The sequence below is a fragment of the Eucalyptus grandis genome, chromosome 9, assembly GCF_016545825.1.
Source record: "Eucalyptus grandis isolate ANBG69807.140 chromosome 9, ASM1654582v1, whole genome shotgun sequence".
Lineage (NCBI taxonomy): Eukaryota > Viridiplantae > Streptophyta > Magnoliopsida > Myrtales > Myrtaceae > Eucalyptus > Eucalyptus grandis.
The window spans coordinates 15,196,211-15,218,450 of NC_052620.1; the positions used below are offsets into that span (position 1 = coordinate 15,196,211).

The 22,240-nt window shown below is 40.0% G+C and overlaps 1 protein-coding gene across 1 annotated transcript in view; it reads right to left on the minus strand.

Moving 5' to 3' along the window:
- Nucleotides 1-21,166, minus strand: part of LOC104418388 — a 72,587-nt gene extending 51,421 nt beyond the window's left edge. Inside the window, exons 1-3 of the mRNA XM_039301561.1 lie at nt 20,569-21,166; nt 19,669-19,806; nt 10,622-10,759 (exon numbers count right to left, since the gene is read on the minus strand). Coding sequence (XP_039157495.1) covers nt 10,622-10,759; nt 19,669-19,806; nt 20,569-21,165 — 873 coding nt within the window. The 5' untranslated portion in view covers nt 21,166. The remainder of the gene's footprint in view (nt 1-10,621; nt 10,760-19,668; nt 19,807-20,568) is intronic.
- Nucleotides 21,167-22,240: the final 1,074 nt, after the last annotated feature.

The window sequence follows — 22,240 nt, forward strand, 5'->3', positions numbered from 1 at the left end:
AAAATTCAGAAAAAATTGGAAAATTCTTTAAATATTAAATTCTAAAATTGGACAAGCCTTTAGGGCTTTACAATAGGGTCCCTTATTTTGAAGTTCCCAACAAATTTAAAATTTTAAATGTACTTATCCCTTGAATATTTTATTTTTCACTGTAAATATCGCAAATCATAAAATTCTAATGATTGGTGTAATAGAGATATTTAAGTTTTTATTTTATGATTTTCTATATTTATTTTGGTTATGTATATCTAATTAGATTTTTTTATCTCCTTAATTATTCAACTACTCTTTTCTTTGTGACTTTTTTCTCTCTTCATCACTCACATCGTTCACTGTAAGCTCAAGCTGAAGCGCTCTCTCTCCGTTTGTCTTCGCTTTTACCAATGCTTGTGCCTAGTGAGTGACTCGCTGACTGTGGTTCGTCTCTGTCCATCGGTGGTGTCATTTACTGTGGTTTTTTCTATGTTCTTTTCTTCTTTTCGGTTTGGCTTTTTTGATAACTTCGAATTGGAGTAATGCAGGTTCATGACTTGTGAATCGACTCGATATCCCTAAAATGTATTTGCTGATTGTCGATTGTGATGTGAACCCGTTTGTTCTGATTTGCTTTCCATTGATTCTTGCATATTTTTTCCTGTCTTGGTTTGCAAGTTTTTAACCTCTGTTATTTTCCTGATAGATTCCAGTTTCCTACTTGAATTATGGGGTTTTACCCTGCTTTTTCTTCTTTCCAATTCGTGTAGTTTACGTGATTTGAGTTCCAATTGCCGTTCATACTATGCCTCATTCACATTGTTTAATGTCCTAAGCATTCATTCCGAGTGAGGTTTTGAACTTTTAAGAGCTCTTTCTTTAGGATTTCGTGTTGGGTTTCGCTTGGAGGAGTTTAAGTCTGTTTATTCATGGCTTTGCCTCTCTTATTGTGGCCATTTTCTGTAACATTTGAAATCTTATCAGATATTCTTGAGACCATTCGCCTGCAGCAAATGAAGATAATAGATGAGCATTTTGATAGAGTTGCGATCTCTTACTAAGAATTGCTAATACTTACTATCTTGGTGATTTATATCCATGGGAAACACAAGATGCATGGTCATTTGTGTGGGTTCACACGCAGTGCAGATAAGCTGTGAATTAGAAGAGAAGGTTGCAAAATTACACAATGGCAATGAGCTAAATTCCAATTCAGAGACCGAAACTGAGCAGCCTCAAGAAGAGACTACAAATGTGAATGCATTAGGTAAGACCTACCTACATATATAGCGTGTATTTTTCATTATACTATACTAAAATGGTCCGAGTATTGATCTGGTTTGATAATATTAGATCCATCTTTCGATATTTAGATTTTCTTGTCTAGTAGCAGCTGCCACCAGAAAAAGGAAGCGCAGCTTTACATGTCTATCGAGTGTATACAGTCTTTCTCCTGGGAAATGCATCATTGTCAGGCTAGGGAACAAAATGCAACCTATTGGAGGTTTGGGAAGTTTCTTGTAACCATCGCTTGCGAGTTAACATCATTGTTTACAACTTGAAAGCAAATTACCAAGGATATGAGAAACACTATGATTACGATTGTAGAGGTAGTTAGCTTGTTCTGGCATGAAATTCCATTTTACAATCATTATTAATATTTCCTTGCTATCTAAGCATGATTATCTTCGTACCAGTTGTAGAAAAATGGATTCCACAATCCTAAATGTAGATATTGTAAAAGTGATTTAAAAGCTGCTCGCTATGGTAGCTCTCAATCATTCTCATATCATTTGAAGAATCTGTTGGAGAGAGTGAGAAGAGATCAATGCACAAATCTTGTCACTTTTTGGAGTTCAAAGGAAAGGAACAAGGAAGGTACGAATCTTGTTCTAGAATTGTTTTAATTGACCTATCAACATTAAATGGACTTTCATTACCTGTTGATGACTACTTTGTGATAACCTTTCTATTTTTCATCTGTTTTATTGCACAAGCTGACTGACGCGGGTAAGGCTAACAGAGCAAAACAAAAGATACAACGCACCTTAGAGAACAAAAGTTCGGCTAGAATAACAGCAGAAAAGGTGCTCTCATCTTTACTTAAATTTTTGTGATCCCTGATAAGTGATATTTCCATTGTGTAAATCAATAATATCACTTTAGAAAAGATTCTGCTGAAGTGAAATATTTTTGGACCTAAGGTAAAGATGTCTAGAAATATTTGCGACTTTTCCAAAAATACACGTGTTTTGAATAGCAGTTGTCATAGGAAGAAAACATAGAATGTGTTCTAGAATTGCCTCCTTAAGATTGTCTATGTTCTCAGCACCTGCATTGATAACTTGTTATCCCCATAGCTCTCTGATTTGGGTCTGCTAGTGACAGCACAATAATCGATAACTTGGTTCAGGTTTATCTAGCACACATAGTCCACCATCATTAACAAAAGAGCTGTAAACCAACTAGAGTTGTAAAGTAAATTTTAGATGATGAAACCTGTACAATTTTCTATTAATTTGCTAACCTGACTGCAGCTTGGTTTAACGAGAGAGATTGAAAAACAGAAAAGTACTGCAGCCCTGGAGTACCCAAGTACTAGCTGTGCCATCGCACACATCCCAACAATTGTTGAAAAGTTATTCAATATAGTTCATCTAGTGTCAACAAATGTTATACAGTCTTGGCAATGACAATATTGTTGTTACAATGTATTAGGAATTTATACAGCTATCTGTGCAGAACATGAATGGATCAAGAAAAGAGGGCAAGCTGGAATAAATAGTCTGAAATTAAAACCTAAAGTCTAACTTCCTAGTGTGTGTTTTCATATGGTTTTGGTGGATGAAGTCACATAACAAATAAGCAAGGAACAACTATAGTTAGGAAGAATGTGATTACTTTCTCAATTTGATGTCTCTGGACATCTTTTCCTGTTTCACAGAAAAGTGTGAAATATTGAATGTCTTCTTGATATGGTTCATTCCGTTAAGCTGACTAAACCAAGTTCTGGCACATGATAGGAAGCAGAGTCAAGAATCAAAGGCAATCATACGTACTTATGACTTCAGCTTAAAGCTGCTCGCCAGTAAATAGTAGCATCATTAGTTTATAAGTTTTTTATGTTACTAAACTGCATGGGCATATGAATGATCTTATGGAGGTATATTTGGAACTTGGAAAGAACAACACCCCCTCAAAATAGTGTTTTTCTAGTGTTGGGAAAAGAGAAACCTGGATGGTATGATGTTAGAGCGTAATCCATGCCTGAATGATTTAGGGCCTCCAAATCTAGTTGTCTTCCAACCAAGAACTTAGGGTCAAAGAAAGCAAAGAATGAAGAGATTCACAAGTTGAAGGAATCTAGTTGTCTTCCAACCAAGAACATAAGGTTGGAGAATGAGAAAGATGAAGAGATTCATAAGGTGAAGGAGATACTGAAAGCAACAAAAGAGAAATTACAGAAGACAGATGGAGATGTACAAGAGTTATAGGCTCAAAAAGCTGCTACTATCATATAGAATTGTCTGCATGCGGTGGACTTGAAGTGGTCTCACAAGATCTAGACAAGGTAAGTATGTCATGAGCCATGAGGTGTGACTAATTTCATTGAACGTTAAAATAGTGAAAGGTGTTTTATTTACTAAATACTGAGTGACCTGGATATTGGACAGTAAGGTGGTTTTAAAGGGAATATATGTGGATAGACTTGAAACATGAGTATGGTATCAGGATCACTTTGATGGAGCTTGGAAGTGGAATACAAATTTAGTATTGTTACTATGTTGTTTCCCTTTCTGCGGTGACTAAATCATGTTTTGGGTTTACTTCTCTTGCATTATGCCTGATCCTTTTTGTTCATTTTGAAGTATACAAGTGATTGCCCTTATTAGTCACTGCTGGGTGTTGCTCTTTCTTTCCATGTTTCCAGATAGTGACTGTTGAGCTCTCTTGTCCTTCTCTGTATAGATCTTGGAGTGTTATAGCATCTTTTATATTGAAGAGAAGTTGAAATGTTGCCTGTTTTAGCACTTGAGAGTGGATGAGGGACACAGTCAAATGCTTGGAAATGGTCTCTATTGACGTATGGGTTTATTAGATTGCCTAATACCATATGCTGATAACCTTACACTACTCTATTTTTGGCCCCCAATGCATTTCTTCTTCTTCTTGCTCTTAAGGTTAGGCTTCTATTTTCATAACCGAACTTCTCAAGTTTACTGGGTTGCAGCAATGATTGTGATTTGTGAACTCTGCCTCTCGGTTTACAGCCATTCAATATTGGTTGTGGTGTTTATAAGATGCTTTGGCCACTCACAACTCTGTTTTTTGCAATGAAGTAAATGGAGCTCCTCTGTTCACGTCTGCATTTTTTTCAAGTGACGGGAAATGTGGCCGATCAGGTCTTGCTCATTATGTTTTAACAAATAAGCTTCTCTACGTTTTGATATGCTTTACAAATTAGTTATGAGCTCCTCTGTTCATTTATTTTATTACTTTCTGTGATCCAAGCTTCCTCTAAATCCTTCTCCAATCCAAATTATTGAAGGTTAATTGTGTGATGTTCAAGTAGTGACCACTAACATGATTTATTGTGCTGGTTTCGCACCCATTATGCTTGATCCTCTTTCCTGCACTTATTTGCTTTGTAGGATGATGACGATCATAACACACAATAGAGATCTCCAAACATCAGTTTACACTCTCCATCATCGAGTCATGAGCCACACTCTTAAGGAATGAGGTTAGTTTTATCTCCAAAGGTACAGTGGTCATTGTAGAGCCCACATTCGAACTATTTGTTTTTGTTATAAATGTCTTAGGTCCAGCAAGAAAAGAACAAAACAGCTTCTTGTGCCCGTTGTTGGAGAAAGCTCATTAAAGAAATAGTATAGTTCCCGCATCTTCAAGATGTGACGAGTCTAGAAAAGATTTTATAGCAATGACAAGACCTCTTTCATGTGCAGTTGAACCTTATGTCCGAGCTACAGCTAAAATTGCTTTAGAATGCAAAAAAGGAAAACACATCAACATACTGTTTTTGTTGCAGTCATTCTCTCTCGGACATAGGGTGTCTCTCTCTCCCTCTCTGGACCTACCTTGTTTAATTATTCCTTTCTTGCATTGGAACTGTACAAAGATCAATCTAGAGAGTTATTTATGGATGCTGGTGAAAAATTGACTATTGTCCTTCAGTACATCTAGACAAATTTTTTGGATTGCGCAGAAAAGGCGAAAGTCCATTCATGAGAAGTATTCACCTTTTCGTTGTGATTTGTGTGACGTGATCAAATGGATGATTCAGGAGTTTCATAGCTGTTGTGTGACGGCTAAGCACGTTGAGCGTCGTAACTCCTGAGCACGTCAACTTCTTTTGATTTTGAATTTGTTGTTTTTTGAATCTTATGACTTTGATAAGTTAATAGATTTAGCTTTGAGAAGATTTTGGAATCAAGTACCCAATGGCGACAAGGATTTCACATTATTCATCCGTTGATGTTTTTTGGGTGGATATGTGATGCATTGTCCCGAAAGATGTTGAGGACATGAGGCGATTCTCTTGTTCCATTTCCGATGACTAGCAAATCAAACATCTTGGGAATCATCTATAGCGTAAGAGCCAAAAATAAAGACAAAAGTAAATAGGGTGCGCTAAGCAAACGCAATAGAGCTGAAAGAGTTTTTCTTATACATTTATTGGTCAGCCTTTATAATTTGATATTTGCTAGCGGTTATTTTACTAATTTCAATGACATGTTGTAGGTGTCAAATTTTGTAATACTACACTTATTTGACTTGCACACTGTGTTAATAATTTAAAAAGAGTTTAGGAAAATGAAAGCATGATATTACCTTTTTGATTTTTTTTTTATGAGAACTAGAGATGGAGTTCAAGCTTCAAAATGTGATTTAGTTTCTAAGTTATCAATAATTGAGTTGAATCGAGTTTAATCTCGAATGCATATGCTATATAGAGTTGAGCTTGAGCATGGGATTGAGAAATAGGGTTTTGGCGTACCAATAGTACAATATCAAAACATCAATTTCAACTTAAACTTCGGATCAACAAATTGCTTCAAATGAATTTATATAGCTTGATTGCGCCTTAATAGCTTCTTTTTTCAAATGAAGTACCTTATCTTAGACACATTTAGTGCATTGACCCACCAAATAATATGCTACTTCATTCCTCGCATGCCAACAAGAATAACGCTAGTGGTCTTCAAAACTTCACCAAGCCTCTCAAACATGTACAAGTCCCATGAGAGCTTGATTCCTGAAAAATATAATCACTATTAATCTTTCGAGAAAATTTCAGAATAAAAATAAGATAATCAAACTATGCAGTCAAATCTTTGCTCAAAAAAAAAAAAAAAAAAAAACTATGCAATCAAATCAACCAGTAATACAAATCAACTTATTTTTACTGTGTTTAATCTATTTGTCAATGGTATTATTTACAAAAAATAGATAGAAGATTTAATTGCATTCATTAAGATTGAATTACTCAAAAGGATACATATGAAAGTCAAATATATAGATTACTTGCATTCATTGAGATTGAAATATGAGAAATGATCTACATATAATAGAAAACATAATCATGTGAAAATATACATGAATCGGGTGAGGTTTACTGTGATTAAATGAACGGGATTATATGTGCAGATTCAATATATCACATAAGTTTATTTCTTGCACCACCAAATGCAAACAATTTTATACTAAGCCATTCACCAAATCTTTGGCTCGTACCCTACTTGGTCCATGAGACTAGTAACGTATGATATGGGTATGGTGCCTTATCTGCTCAAGATAAGTTTCTTGGAAAGAGAAACAATATATTATTAACAGAAAATGAGCAGGTTAGTAGTAATAAATCAAGTAGATATAGCCCCCTCCTCCTTCACCCCTTTCTATCTAGTGCACTTATGGAAGTAGGTTAATGAAATTTCATCTATGTGAATTCGCACACATAAATACACTTTCTTGTTTTTTTCACAACTTTTATGAAAACTGGTTTTGTTCTCAATCTAGCTAAATTAAGAATTTTTTATGTGCACAATCGACTAAATTATAGTAGAAGATAAAGCTAAGACTCAACCTAGGCATCAAAAGTTAAATGAGTGGCAGAAATAGACACTATACTCTACCCGACATGAATACTTCATGACTAAAAGAATGAATTCCTAGAAGATCGACTACTTTAACTCCTATTTGAAGTGGCTTTCAATCGAATGTAAAAAATAGGGGAGGATACAGAAATACATCATCCACCAATTAATAAAGTATTTTAGGTCTGAAGTTTGGGAGTGAAGTCAATGTTTGAGACTTAGTGTAAGGAGATGTGACAAGTTTTTCCGACCTGCCTATATCTCCTTTCCTTCTTCGTTCATTCTACCAGTAAGCGGCTGCTGTTCTTCGGTCATTCCTGGTGAGCATCCGGTGCTGTGGGTATCCTTCTATTGGCGTCATGATCTCTAATTGCAATCATCATCATCGTGTTATCCACTTTTTTTTTTTTTTTTTTTAAGCTCCAGTTCTGATTTGCTTTATATATCATGAGACTACACTAACGACACAAAAAAGAAAACCTGTCTTTCACGGGCAGTTACATATCTCGCTCTGCAGCTCCTTGGCGAGGCTTGCATGTCTGTGTTCCTCTTATGTTCTTGTCTTTTGGTAGTCACTGATGTAGCATTTGGCGAGCTCTTCTAATAGATTCTCTCTTTTCACTCGTGCATAATGGCGGCCCACTAAGGAATAGAAGTCCAAGAATGTAAACAGAATAAGAAACAGAATTCAAATTGTTCGCAGGATGTGAAGGTTCTGCGATGAATAATCTCTTCGTAGCATTATAATAGTCCTTACCTTGCATGACTTGGGTTGTAACGTGGCCAACACCTTGCGCTTAAATGTCAACAATTTCTTCGATGCTCTTGTGATCAGGCTATACATGGTAATGTATGTGAATTCATTATTCTTCTTGCAACAACAAAGTCCACTTCTTTTTGTACAGACGCTTTTCTTTTTGCTTTGCATTGTCTATGTTATAATGAAGAAGCTCCTAACAGAATCCTGATATAACCGCGATAGTTAACATATGTTTCTTCTGTTGCATTCATCTGTTGCTTCTGTTGCATTTAGTAGAGCCTTCAGTTGCCAAATCGAAGAATAGCGGCCAGAAGATTGAGGGTGCTGATATCTAAATCAAGTGGTATAACTCCTGATGATGTTGACTCAGAGCTTAACTGCTACTGTGTTCTTTGATCACCAATTCTCATCGCAAAAACAAGTAGGAATTGGTTTTATGGTTGTAATAAGTTGTGGATTGATCTGAATGCACTAGATCAAGCTAAGGACATGATAATCAACATCCTTGAAATGAATCAAGCATTGTGCGAATCCAGCCAATCGAGACACGAGGAGGTTAGCGTGAGCTAATTTCTACTGAAATCAAGGCTCAAAGGGCCAAATATAGACCTTACAAGGAGCAGTTGCATGAGTAAAGAAAAAAAATATGATAATATCACGGTCATTTGTTCTATGAAGGTGTTGTGTCACTGTGCTGGTTGTGTCTAACGCGAGAGTTGGTGGGAAGTTTCTAAGCCTTCCATAGTTTATTTAGGTGTGAGTGTGTACATTTGTGTCAGGTTGAACTACTGGAAGTCCTGCTTCCCTCATCTTCAGTACGCTTGTTCCGGCTTCGTGCTTCGGAGTTGCTTTACTACTGAAAACTAGATATTCTAATGGAAAGCTGTTGGCTGTTTGGCAATATGACAGAAAGCTTTCGTTGTTCTTACCATTCTTATTAAAGAACTTCTGATACCTTTTCATTCTGTTACGAAAATCTAGTGAACTTAACAGCTTTGGCCTCTTGTATAGTCTAATATATCACCAGATGTAATGGCACAGGCTAATCTGGGAAACATTCCAACATAAACAGTGATTTAAAATTTCACCCTGAATGATCAGAGCAGGACGAATGAAATGAAGTCTCATTGTTTTCTTTTCCTCAACCCGACGGTTTATCAGAGGTCTAAATACTTGTGTACTTCCACACTAAAGACACTTAAATACGTGATTTTCAACAACACTTCCATATCTCTGCATATGTGCAGACCTGTGGGGAATACTCGTTCTTGTGCTGAATATGTTAGTTTTTTTCGACTCCTATTGAAATCATCGAACAGGTGCATATGTACAGCTTGGGACTCCTCTTTGCTTTTGTTGGGTCCCTTGGCTCGGATTCGTGGTCATCGGTTCCACAGGACTTTTGGGCGTGTTAGACACAGGCCCTCATCCACATTAGAAAGCAATTTCCATAATGCTATGCCATTTTGTAGGTCTAACTCAATGTATCAAGTCACATATGCAAGCCACCTCTAGGCTAAAACATATGCAAGCCACCTTTAGGCTTTTAGGTAGGTCCACGATATATTTTGCCAGCCTCGTCGATCAGAATGCTGAAGTCTTGGGTGATTGATTTGGATATAAAAACATTCCTACTTGAATGTCAAGTCTTCTAGAAGTCCATTATATGTAGAGCATCCCATGAATCAAATAAGATGCGAATTCAAAATCTCAAAAATTCATTCAAGCATGAATTTTTTCACACCGGATGATACAAAGGACTGAATGCAACCAAAAACGATATGACTATTTCAAGCTCAGCAGTCTCAAGCATTCTAATTATAAATTAGATGTACAAAAACCACTAAAAATTTGCGAGTAACCCTTTTTTCTCAGAACCAATTTCTCTCAACACAGACATGAATTCCGTCCAATACAAAAAAGCCACACCAACTGCCAATGTAATAACCAAAAGCAAATCATAATGAAAGAACTAGATGTACCTGGACACGAGCAGCGGCGTCCTGACGAGACGCGATGTCGTGCCTCATCTGCTTCACCACCGCCTGTCTCTTGTTCCTCGGCAGCTTTATACTCGCCACCGTCATCTTTGCTGCCCTTTCTCTGTTCATTCCCAAAACAAAGTAACAAAAAACTCTCCATGAATATAACTACAAAAAGCCCTCACCTCTTATTTGCTATTACCAGAACATAGAAAAGAAAAAGCCCCCAAAGTAAACCAATTTTTCATGTGGGGATTTTATGTTGCGTACCTTGTGAATAGTGGCCAAGCATTTGGTCTCTCCCTTGATCCGACCCAGGTGGGAGAGGACGCAGTCGCAGATCTCCATCTTCTTCCTCTTGATCTCCTCCTCCTTGAACCTGAAAGTGGACAGAGCAGCCCTCGACATCTCCTCGTCCTCCTCAGCAGCGACATGTTGCTGCTGAAGCTCAAGTTCCCGACGAGCTCTGCAGGATCAGCAGCTGCTGCCGCTGCTGCCACCGCCATTGGCGCTGGGCCTGTTGCAGGGCTGCTGCTTGCACCCCTGCATCATGATCTTCTTCTTCTTCTCTCTGATCTTCAAGCAACAGAAACCCTGGTGACCTCCAATAAACCAAGTGTATAAACTACAGTACAGTCCCCACTGATAAACCAAGTATATTCCACCATCTTTGCCGTCTGGAGGAATACTAATAAACCAAGTATTTGAACTTCAGTACAGTCTGCACCGAATGCAACCAAACCAAGTGTTCAAACTTCAGGCATATGGCTAGTCTACCGATGGGAATTCACCTCAAATGGAGCCAGGAGTTCCTCCATCTTTCCTGGTACGCGCATTTGTTCTTGTGCGCTGCTCTCTGCATGCGAAACCAACGATGGGTGCCCAAACATCGATAGGTCTGTCAATGCATCCGGCACACTCTCTTCCTCCTGCAAAAACAGGAGACATTAACAAACCCAGGGCATTGTATATCACCATTTTTGGCCTCACCAGAGGAAGGACGCCTAATTACCACACGTTGGCCTGCTCAAATTCGATTTGACAAAGAAATGACTATACCAATTTTAAGATACACAAACAAACGCATTTTATCCAGGTTTTTGTTTCATTGCCCGAAGGGCACAAACAACAAATTTGGCAACATGAAAGAAGAAAAATGAATACAGTCTTCCTTAGGTTGCCATCTAATGCTGATGATTGTAACACTGAAAACATGCTTTTTTTTAGCCCATAGCATGAATGGTGCTGTGCCAGTAAAAGCTTCAGCACCTCAGAACAGATTGTCCTAGAAAATCGGCACTCCAAAAATAGATAGCACTTTGGATCATCAAATTATGTAGGCCAGTTTCCCAAATACAATATTAAAGGAATCGCACATTCATTGGATATTCGGAGACTCTAATGCTGCGTTCGTTTCACGGAAAATGAGCCATCTCCGAAAATATTTTCCTAAGTCATTTTCCAGAAAATGGCTATATTTTTCGGTGTTCGGTGGAAACTTAAATTTTGAGTGGAAAACATTTTCCACCGTTCGTTAACTAATTTCTTTATTTTTCTTTTTATTTTTTATTTTTATTTTTCCTTTTCTTTTCCTTCTCCTTCCTCCTTCCTCCTTCCTCCTCCTTCTTCCTCCTCCTTCCTCCTTCCTCCACCACCACACGCCTGACGATGGCGAGCCGACCAAGATCCGGTCGCCAGATCCGACCGACCAAGATCTGGTCGCCAGATCCGGCCGACCAAGATCCGGTCGCCAGATCCGGCGAGCTGGGCGGGGCTCGGGCCTTGCCCGAGCTCGCCGAGGTCTAGCGAGCCGCGAGCTCGCCGGATCTGGCAGGCGGAGCTCGGGCTCCGATCAAGGCGAGCCCGAGCTCGCCGCGCCATCCGGCGAGCTCGGTAAGGCCCGAGCCCCGCCCGGCTCGCCGAATCCGCAAGGCCGAGCTTCGCCCCAAGCCGGCGAGGCTCACCCGTCCACCGGAAGCCTCGCACCGCACGACGAGCGGCACGGACGGCGGGCTCCCCGCGAGCCTCCCGCGCGCCGCGTGCTCCCTCTTGAGCCGGATCCTCCCGAGCGGCTTCGAGCCGCCGGGGAAGCGGAGCGCGGCTTCGAGCCGCCGGGGAAGCGGAGCGCGGCGACGGCGGCGGTGGCGCCCCGGACGGAGCAGGCGGGCAGGAGCGGCCGGGTAGGGCGGAGGCTGATCCCGGAGAAGGAAGCCATTGCAGCAGGGAGAGCAAGAAAGAGAGAGAGAGAGAGAGAGCAAGAAAGAGAGAGAGAGAGAGAACGAGAACGAAGGGAGCTGGAGCGCGAGCTGCGGAAAATGACTTCCTCTTTTCAAAAGAGGAAGTCATTTTCCGTTGACCGGAAAATATTTTCCGTTGACTGTGTATTTTCCGCCGTCCGAACACCGGAAATTCAGGAAAATATTTTCCTGAAAGTTATTTTCCGCGAAACGAACGGAGCATAAGTGAACAAATAGCACTTGTAATTAAAGATGTCACCTTTATTTTGACGCCCCGAGTCAAAAGACGAATTCATAATAATTTGAAATTGACTTTTCAGAAAATTTCGAAGGGGCAGCATGTGTGATAACCAGGCCAAATCACCAATTTTTCTAGCATGTTTCCAAAGCAAATAACCGGAAAATTGAGCATTAAATATAGTTGCTCCCGCCTTAATTAACCCAAACAAAATCATGTGAACAATTTGTGTCCTTTTTCGGTTTTGTTTTGGACGACCCTATCTCTTCTTTTGCTAAGACTAGTAAGATCGCAAGAACTTCCTATGTTTGTGCATATACTCATTGACATCACTCCCAAACTTCAGACTAGTTCTCCCCGCAAGAGAAAACACCTCAAATGAGTTCACACACCTCCATTGGGATGAAAGCAAAATACAAGAAAAGGGAATTAAGCCTGATGTAGTGGCCTGTAACACTTTTGTTCACACCGTCGGGCTAGGACGAAGAGGACTGACGTTGCCGTCAACATCGTTGAGCACCGGCACGAGGACTCGACGTCATCGCACTCATACAAAGAGGAAATTTGGGGACTCGACGAAGAAGAAGGGCGCTTAGATGAAGAATACGAGGATTGATGAACAAGAAGCAGACTCGACAAACAAGAATTAAACCATGGAGGCATGGACCAAAAAGACCGATGAAGAGGTGTGGAGAACTTGAGAAGAAAACTCCACGAATTAGGAGAAGTGAAGAAAACTGGAGAAGAAAACTCGTTAGGACTTGGAAATTTGGAGCAAACCACGGGTTCTTGGAGTTAGCTCACCCTCAAGGAATCGCGGAGACCTTTTTGCACACAAACCTTTTCTTTTAAGCTCGACACCGCGTAGGAGAGTGAAATGAGCCAAAAAATGTGCCGAATGCAATAAACCAAGTATTTAAACTGTTGGGAATGACTGATCCCCATAATACGGATTCGACACCGAATCGAACCCCTAAATCAATGCGGAAGACGAAGCCCGGGAAAAACAACACGCATCACCGATCCTAAAGCACACCACGGATTCGAGCGTACCTTTTAGCCACAGATTAAACACCGACGTTGATGGAGGAAGAGAAACTGAGCAATTCGATCCGATGAAGCCTTGAAGGGAGGAAGAACAAGCCGTATGCGTTACTGTTCTTTCTTTTTCCTTTTGAGAGAGAATACGCGCGGGAGAGAGAAGACGTGAATTCTAATTTCAACCAAAACATCTTCTCTCTCTCTCTCCTCCCTTTTATACCCCCTTCTTTCCACGGGCCCTATTCCCATGGACCGGGCTTTTCGGGCCCAAGCATGGGCGGACGGGCCTTAAGCCCATCTAATAAAGCTTTCATCTCCCACTCGCACATGGTGGGCCGAACAGATTCTCTTTACCTCTCTTCAACATTCATACTGGTGAATAATCCGTGCGACCAGCATACTTTGAGAGCTCGTTGCTATACATCTGTTAGGAATATATAGCAGCTCATAATGGGCGTCACACTCCGAGTAAATTTAGTATGCAGTACCCTAGATCGATCGATCACATTTATATCTCCCTTGATCTCTTTTAAACATGATATATATATATATATATATATATATATATATATATATTGTATTCACAATTATAATTATCACAAAAACAGTCATAATTGGTCGACCAGTGAATACAAAACCACAATGTGATTCTCCAAAAATCGATCTTCCTCTTTCCTTCAAACTCTCAATTTCAGTCCAGCTTGCTTTTCTAGAAATGTCCCATTAGATCGAATCATCTCATGACCATTGGCAACACCCTAAGATAGCAAACACTAAATAGAAATCTTGAGAATAAGTAAGAGTCCTGAGGGGACTTAAAAAAATTGAGGAACTCTTTTCCTCAAGAGTCTCACACGTCATAAAAGTTGAGATCAAACTTTTTGTCACTCTTATTGGTCGTCTCATGCATACGTAGTATGAAATACGTATTACGGTATTAACTCCTTTCCCATGGAGCGTATGTCTACATCTTTCAATACCGTACATATGATAGTTCAGACATACCCAATGTCTAACTTGAATTCACGTATCTACTCATTCACAAAATTTATCAGAACTCACATCTGGCATTTTAGACAGATAAAGTAAAATATGTGGGTTATTTTACTTTCGGACATAGTAAGTATTATGTCCTCATCTTAACACTCAGTTAAGGCGACATACGTGTTTTAAGCTTGAGCTCTCGATTATCACCTAGATAATAAGCTTAAAAACAGTCTCATCTCTATTTATCACACAGTAAATAGAGGCGATTACCCATGTGAGTGGGCTAATCTTATATCTGTCCGACATACTTCTCAACTTAAAATAATGCACTGAGCATTAAGATGCATAAAGATCATACAAAGATTCATAGGCATTAATCAATGAAAAACAAAATTTCATAAATGTGAACAACTCAGGGAAATTACAATTCAGTACATCAGACTCTACGCAATCCTAGAGATTTTACATGACCACAAAACACATCTCTAGGTATTGGCTTTGTCATCGGATCTGCTACCATTCTATGCGTAGATATGTACTGTAAGTTCACATCCTTTCGTGCAACCATATCTTTTACAAAGTTATATTTGGTATCTATATGTTTGGTCTTGCCATGATACTTTGGATCTTTGGTGTACGCTATAGCTGCTTGGCTATCACAGTTAACCAACAATGGATTTGTAGCTTTCTCAATAACAACTTTTTCTTCTTGGCCTTTCACTATGAAACCAACAGGTTGTTCCATATATATTTCTTCCTCTAATTCTCCATTGAGGAAAGCAGTCTTTGATGTAATTCAAGATCCAGACTAGCCACTATTGCCAGAATAATGCGAATTGAGGTAAATCTCACTACAGGAGAAAACGTATCTTCATAATCAATTCCTTCCTGTTGATTATACCCCTTCGCCACAAGGCGAGCCTTATGCCTTTCAATCGAGCCATCAGCCTTTCGCTTTATTTTGAGAACCCATTTGTTCCCAATAACTCTACGTCCTTTTGGTAGATCAACCAGTTCCCAGACTTGATTTGATTTCATTGACTCCATTTCCTCTTTCATTGCATAAATCCATTTTTCCTTACTAGGGCATTTAAGAGCCTCATTAATATTTCTTGGCTATCCTCATCTTGCGGAGCAATCATAAAAGTTTCCCCTTCAATGTCAAGACGTCGACAGGGAATATTTTGGCAACTTTTTCGCCGTATGGGAGATTGTACACTTAGCACATCATTCCCAATTGTGCTCCCACTCGGATTAGATAATGATGACATCGTCTCATCATATGGTTGTAATTGGGAATGAGTTGAATTCAATTCATCACTTCTCATATTACTCCCACTTGGACGAATTCCATTAATATCATTATCTTGATCCAAGGTTTCAAATAGGGAGTGATCTTCTCCTATTTCGCCCTTCTTAGGAAAATTCATCCACTAAGAATGTGACATCCCGTGATTCATATTCAGTTATACTCCCACTTTCCTACTCACCTACGAACACATACCCTTTCGAGTGTTCGAAGTATCTCATTAAAATACTCTTCCTTTATCTGGGACCATATTTCCTAAATTTGTGAGAGGATTCATTATAGGCAGCACAACCCCATGACTTAAGAAAACCTAAGTCCGGTTTTCTACCTGTCCATAACTCATATGAAGTGGAACTAACTGATTTGGAAGGCACTCGGTTAAGTATATAGGCAGCAGTTAACAACGCATCACTCCAAAAAAGTGATATGTAAGTTAGCATGCGCCATCATGGACCTAACCATTTCCAGTAGGGTTCTGTTTATTCTCTTTGCAACACCATTTTGTTGAGGAGTATATAGAATAGATAACTGTCTTTCTATTCCTTTTTCATCACATAATTTTCTGAACTCATCAGATAAATATTTTCGACCTCGATCGGATCTAAATACTTTTATTTTCTTGTCTAATTGATTTTCAACCAAGTTCATAAACCTTTTGAAACAACATAATGCTTCAGATTTATGAGAAATCAAATAGACATATCCGAATCGAGTATAATCATCTATAAAAGTGATGAAATAAACAGCCCCATACCTTCTTCTCACATTCATTGAACCACGAGACATCATAATGGATTAAATGCAGAGGAAATTCAGCTCTTTATCTTTTCCAAATGGTTTCCTTGTCGTTTTCCCTTCTAGGCAATACTTACATATGGACAAATCGACTTTTTCAATATTGCCCAACAAGCCCTCTTTGGCTAGTCTATTCATATGTTGTTGGCCAATATGACCAAGTCTAGCATGCCACACATTCACATCATTATCACATGAAGTAAAAGACGTGAAACAAGGGAATAACATATTGACATCACCACAGTCAACATTCAGTACAATGAAACCATCCAGAAAGTGACCACAACCATAGCAGTTTGTATCTAAACACAAATCTACACCTCTATTATGGAAGTTCATATTAAAAAACAAGTTTAACCAACACCAAAAACAGACGTTAAATTTCGACGAATCTCTAGAGCATATGGAACGTCATGTAGGAACAAGATGCGTCCACCACGCATGTTCAATTGGCAGGTGCCAATCCCTTTAACTTCATTTCTGGAGTTATATCCCACATAGATCCACTTAGTTCCAGTCGGTATCGTCGGAATTCCACGAAGGATTCTCTATCCTTCGCTACATGGTCTGTCTTTCATGAATCTACAGTCCACAAAGGATTGAATTCAGCCAATAATTCAGAACTTGACACATAATCAAAGTTCTCAAATGTACAAGAGGTGTTTACCTTCTTTGGCTCACAATAGTCGCGAGCATAGTGACCCTTCTTGTCACAATTGTAACACCTCACCCTTGACATTTTCTTCACTTGAGGACGTTTTCCTCTCTTGTGTTGGTTAACTCTTGATCTCTTGCAATAAGGACTTGATCCTTTGCTTTCCCACATATTGAACGAATCAATACGTTTGCGCTTAGAGCTCAAAGCCCTTTCTGAGCTAGAACCAGCATAGCCAATGTCTATTTTTGGCTCAAATGCCGATAGGCGATCCTCTACTAGCTCAAGGTGGCGCACAGATCCTCTAGATCTTCCATAATATGGTCAAGAGCTTCTAGTGCTTCTAGCTTTTCCAGCACATATTGAATCTTCGTATTTAATATTCCACAATCGTTGCCATTCATATCAGCAATTATGTTCTTAGTTGCTGAAACCATCGATCTGAACACATCATACTTATATGCACGAATAATTAATGCCTATCTTTTATGCATCCCTATTTGCATAGACCCATCATATTAATGAATAATTTTAAGTAAGGTTTCAGAATCAAAAGGTCACTATGTTTCCAATCATCCTCCAAAATCCTAACTTAAAACTATCATCAATATAATTGTCTTATGCAAAATCAATTCTATGAAGCTACAAAAACTTCTAAAACTACCCACAGCTAATTACCCACAGCAACCAGCAATAACATAAAGCAATATATAATAGAACATCCAATAAAAACAATAATGCTTTCAATTAACACAATTAGGTAGTAATCATTACATAATATGTCCACAAATCACACTTAACATATATCGACCAATACAACTAACACCAAGTCGGCACACGAACCGGGAAAGATCCTCTTTTGTTCAATTTCTTGATCTTTTCCCTTGAAACAATACAATAATATTCATTTACAAAATCCATCACAATTTTCTTATAGGAAGCAGCTCCGTTGACATCCCATATGCGATTCAACACATCTTGCCATTCAGGTGGAAGAGTGTTTATGAAAAATCGCACCATCTCTGATTGTGACATATGACCTGTTGAATTTTCCCGTTGACTTCAAGGACATGATCAATTAAGTCACCTATCTCCCATCGATGATCGATCGGCTCGGCTATCAACTTAGACACCTATCCTTTTGTTCATCGGTAATTGCGCGAATAGGTGTGCGCAACCTCAAGGGAGGCATTGTTCCCGCAACAAATGCAGAACAAATAAGTGATCACACTATAATCCACATAGACTTAATTGAAAAAGAAACACATTCTTTTCCTTTTTTTTTTTCTTTTCTTTTTCTTTTTTTTTTTTCGGGTCAACGGTCAAAGTCAACGGTCAACGGTCGTCGGTCAACGGAGGTCACCGGTCAACAGAGGTCAACGGTCGTCGGAGGTCAACGGTCGCCGGTCGTCGGACCGGTCGGGCCGGTCGGGCCAGTGGGCCCGATTCGCACGAACCAAAGACACGTGCCGTGCGCGTGCGCGGGCTGACATCACGCGGACGTCATCCGGCACGTGCCGCGCGCGTGCCGGGTCTCGCGCGGGTCGGGTCGGTTCGCCGGTCGGGTCGCCGGCCGGTGACCGTCCGACGAACCGTCGCCGTGCTGACGTCATCGATGACGTCACCCTAGCGGTTATTGACCGTTGGGTGATGTCATGCGACGTCGGCATGCGTCGGTCCGCGGACCGGGCGCGTGCCGGCTCGCATGCCGGCGGTGCACACGCGCCGGTTCGCCCGACCGGCGCGTGTGCCGCACGCGGCTGGCGGCGCAACGCTTCCGGCGCGTCGCGCCCACGCGCAGCGGCTTTTGGCCGCGCGTGTGGGCGCGTCTTGCGCGCGCCCCGGCGGCGCACGACGTACCTCCGGACTCGTCTCGACGTTGCCTTTCTCCCCATATTTTCAGAAAACAGTTTCGACATACGAAAACTCAGTAAAAGGGCCGAAGAATGCTCGGGTGTCGGGATTTTCATCCCGATCCGTACGGCCGAAAGTTTCTTCGCGAAAACTCAATCAAAGAACATGAAATTGATCGGGAAAACGTGAAACAGGGCTCTGATACCAATGTTGGGAATGACTGATCCCCATAATACGGATTCGACACCGAATCGAACCCCTAAATCAATGCGGAAGACGAAGCCTGGGAAAAACAACACGCATCACCGATCCTAAAGCACACCACGGATTCGAGCGTACCTTTTAGTCACAGATTAAACACCGACGTTGATGGAGGAAGAGAAACTGAGCAATTCGATCCGATGAAGCCTTGAAGGGAGGAAGAACAAGCCGTATGCGTTCTTGTTCTTTCTTTTTCCTTTTGAGAGAGAATACGCGGGAGAGAGAAGACGTGAATTCTAATTTCAACCAAAACATCTTCTCTCTCTCTCTCCTCCCTTTTATACCCCCTTCTTTCCACGGGCCCTATTCCCATGGACCGGGCTTTCTGGGCCCAGCATGGGCGGACGGGCCTTAAGCCCATCTAATAAAGCTTTCATAAACTTCAGTCAATCCCCACCGAATGCAACCAAACCAAGTGTTCAAACTTCAGGCATATGGCTAGTCTACCGACGGGAATTTACCTCAAATGGAGCCAGGAGTTCCTCCATCTTTCCCGGTACACGCATTTGTGCTTGTGCGCTGCTTTCTGCACATGAAACCATCGGTGGGTGCCAAATTATCAATGGATCTGTTGATACAGCGGGCACGCTCTCTTCCTCCTGCAAAAATGGGAGACATTAACAAACCTCGGGCATCGTATATCACCATTCAGAGGAAGGACACCTGATCACCAGATGTTGGTCCTACTCAAGTTCAATTTGACAAAGAACTGACTAGACCAATTTTAAGACTAAGAAACAATCGCATTTTATCCAGGTTTTTGTTTCATTGCCTGAATAAAAAAAAATACATGGTCAGCATTTTCCATTGGTCAAATTGGATGGATTAATGAATGGGCTCAATTATATCAAATTAGCAAGTTTTATAACTCAATTGCAATTTTTATAAGTTTTAAGACTTTTGACGTATTTATGACTTTAATGTTTTATCTTCATTGTAAACATCATAAATTGGGAAAGTCCTTGTTATAATAATTGGTATTAAGTAAGAAATGGAAAAAATAATGGAGTATATTACGTAGAAAAAATGCTAAATAAAATCATTCATTTCATATAAAATGAGAAATCTTTTAAATAATAGGCTCTTAGCTATTATATATATCTCTTCGACGATATGAAGTTTTTCAAAACATCGGAGATTAAAACTATACTTCTCTTACAGCAACTATGGAACTTTCTCATATACAAAAAAAGGAAGGAAAAAAGGAAAAAACAAAAAAAAGAAAGAAGAGAAAACATCACGTGCGTCAGCTGCCTTTTAAAGTAAGTGAGTCCAAGTTTGATTCATTGTATGATTGTTTATTTTGAATTTCCACAACTTTTAAAATCTGCCTAAAGTTGTCGTGGATGGTTCTGACTCACCTTATAACGCTTGAAACACTCGACGTAGCCTCTGAATCCTTGCTTTAGCCCACGTAATTTCGGGCAACAACCGATATATAAGCGGCATTCATTTGGCAATTGGGTGGTCGATACATCAATCAAACTTTCCAATAATAGGCAGTCAGCAACAGATAACTTGTTCAAAAACTCCAACTTGTCGAGGCCCTCGACAATCCGTAGCTCATGGCAGAGAATTATGCACAAAGACTTGAGGTTCTTTAAGTTTGACAAACTAAGACTTTGCAAATGCAAACTAAGACTTTGCAAATGCTGACAAGAAAAAAGTACCAACTTTTTTAATGATTCCAATGCACCAACAACTTGAATACCGAGTATTTTAGGGCATTCCTGTAGCAAGAGACTCCGCAACTCATTGAAGACTCCCGATGCAAGGATTAGTGAAGATTCATGAGAATATTCCAATTGTATGTCGACGTACACTAACCTTGTGAAGGACTCGCACCCATTGATATGCAATTTCTCCAACGACTGCAACACCCCAGCGATGTGTATCTCATTTAGTTTTGGGCAATCTTCCACGGAGACCTCTTTTAGCTTCGTCATGCTGGACAGCATGAATCTCTCAAGGGTCCACAATAATCAAGACAAAGCACCGTTAAATTTGGAAGCTGAAGCCCATCAAGTTTAATCTCTTGCATTTGAGAGCGAATAAGCTGTAAATTTGACAAACTCTTCAGGTTGGAAGAGAGTAAGGCGATTGATTTGAAACTCTCAAGGGTTAGATCTGATAGAGAAGAGGGAAGTTGTGTGAAGGGTTGCAGATTCAATCCAGACAATTCGAGTTGGTCATGCCAAGAAAGGGAAGCCAACTCAGCAGGAACAGGGACGTGGAGGAGATGCAAACGCAACTCTTCCAGTTTGGATAACCTCCCGATCCACCTTAAGTCACTGGTATGAATTTTTCCTTGTTCATCAATGTCAAATTTGATGCTTAGGTCCAACTCAACCAAATTAGTCAAGTTTGAGAGGCCCGAAATAACCCGCAATGATGTAGATGATACTGCCAGATGGGTTAGACTTATTGGGAGTGCCGGCAACTCTCGGATTTCATTACACCCTCTTAACACCAGTCGTTGCAGCTGTGGAAGCAAGCCACTTTTAGAAGGAAGTTGACCTTTCAAATCAGCTACAATCCAAAGCACTTCTAGATTCCCAAGCTTCCTAATAGCAGCCGATAACTCCACTGGACCTTGAATTGAAAGATGCAACTCCCGTAGTGATTTCCACTTATATATGGAATCTGGTAGTCCCTTTATTCCATAACAATTCTTTAAAGAGAAGTGCTCTAGATTTTGTAAGTCCCGATTTCTTCAGGCAAACCTTCAAGCTGATAGCATTCACCAAACTTTAACTTTATCAGACACTTTAACTTCCCAATAGAGCTGTCAATCTTCCTTAAACCACGGCAAGTCATAAAAGTTAGCTTCTCTAAAGTTGAGCATCCTGATAAGTCTAGTGTTCTGGTTATGCGATTGCACTCACAAAGAGTAAGAACTTTCAATTTTCTTGCCTCCTGTAAAAAGTGAATGCATTATCAAATGGAGGAACAATTCAAATGTTGCTTTCAAGGACAAATAATAGAAATAAGCATATGATGCACCTTTATTAATCTCCATAACTTCAGATCGTC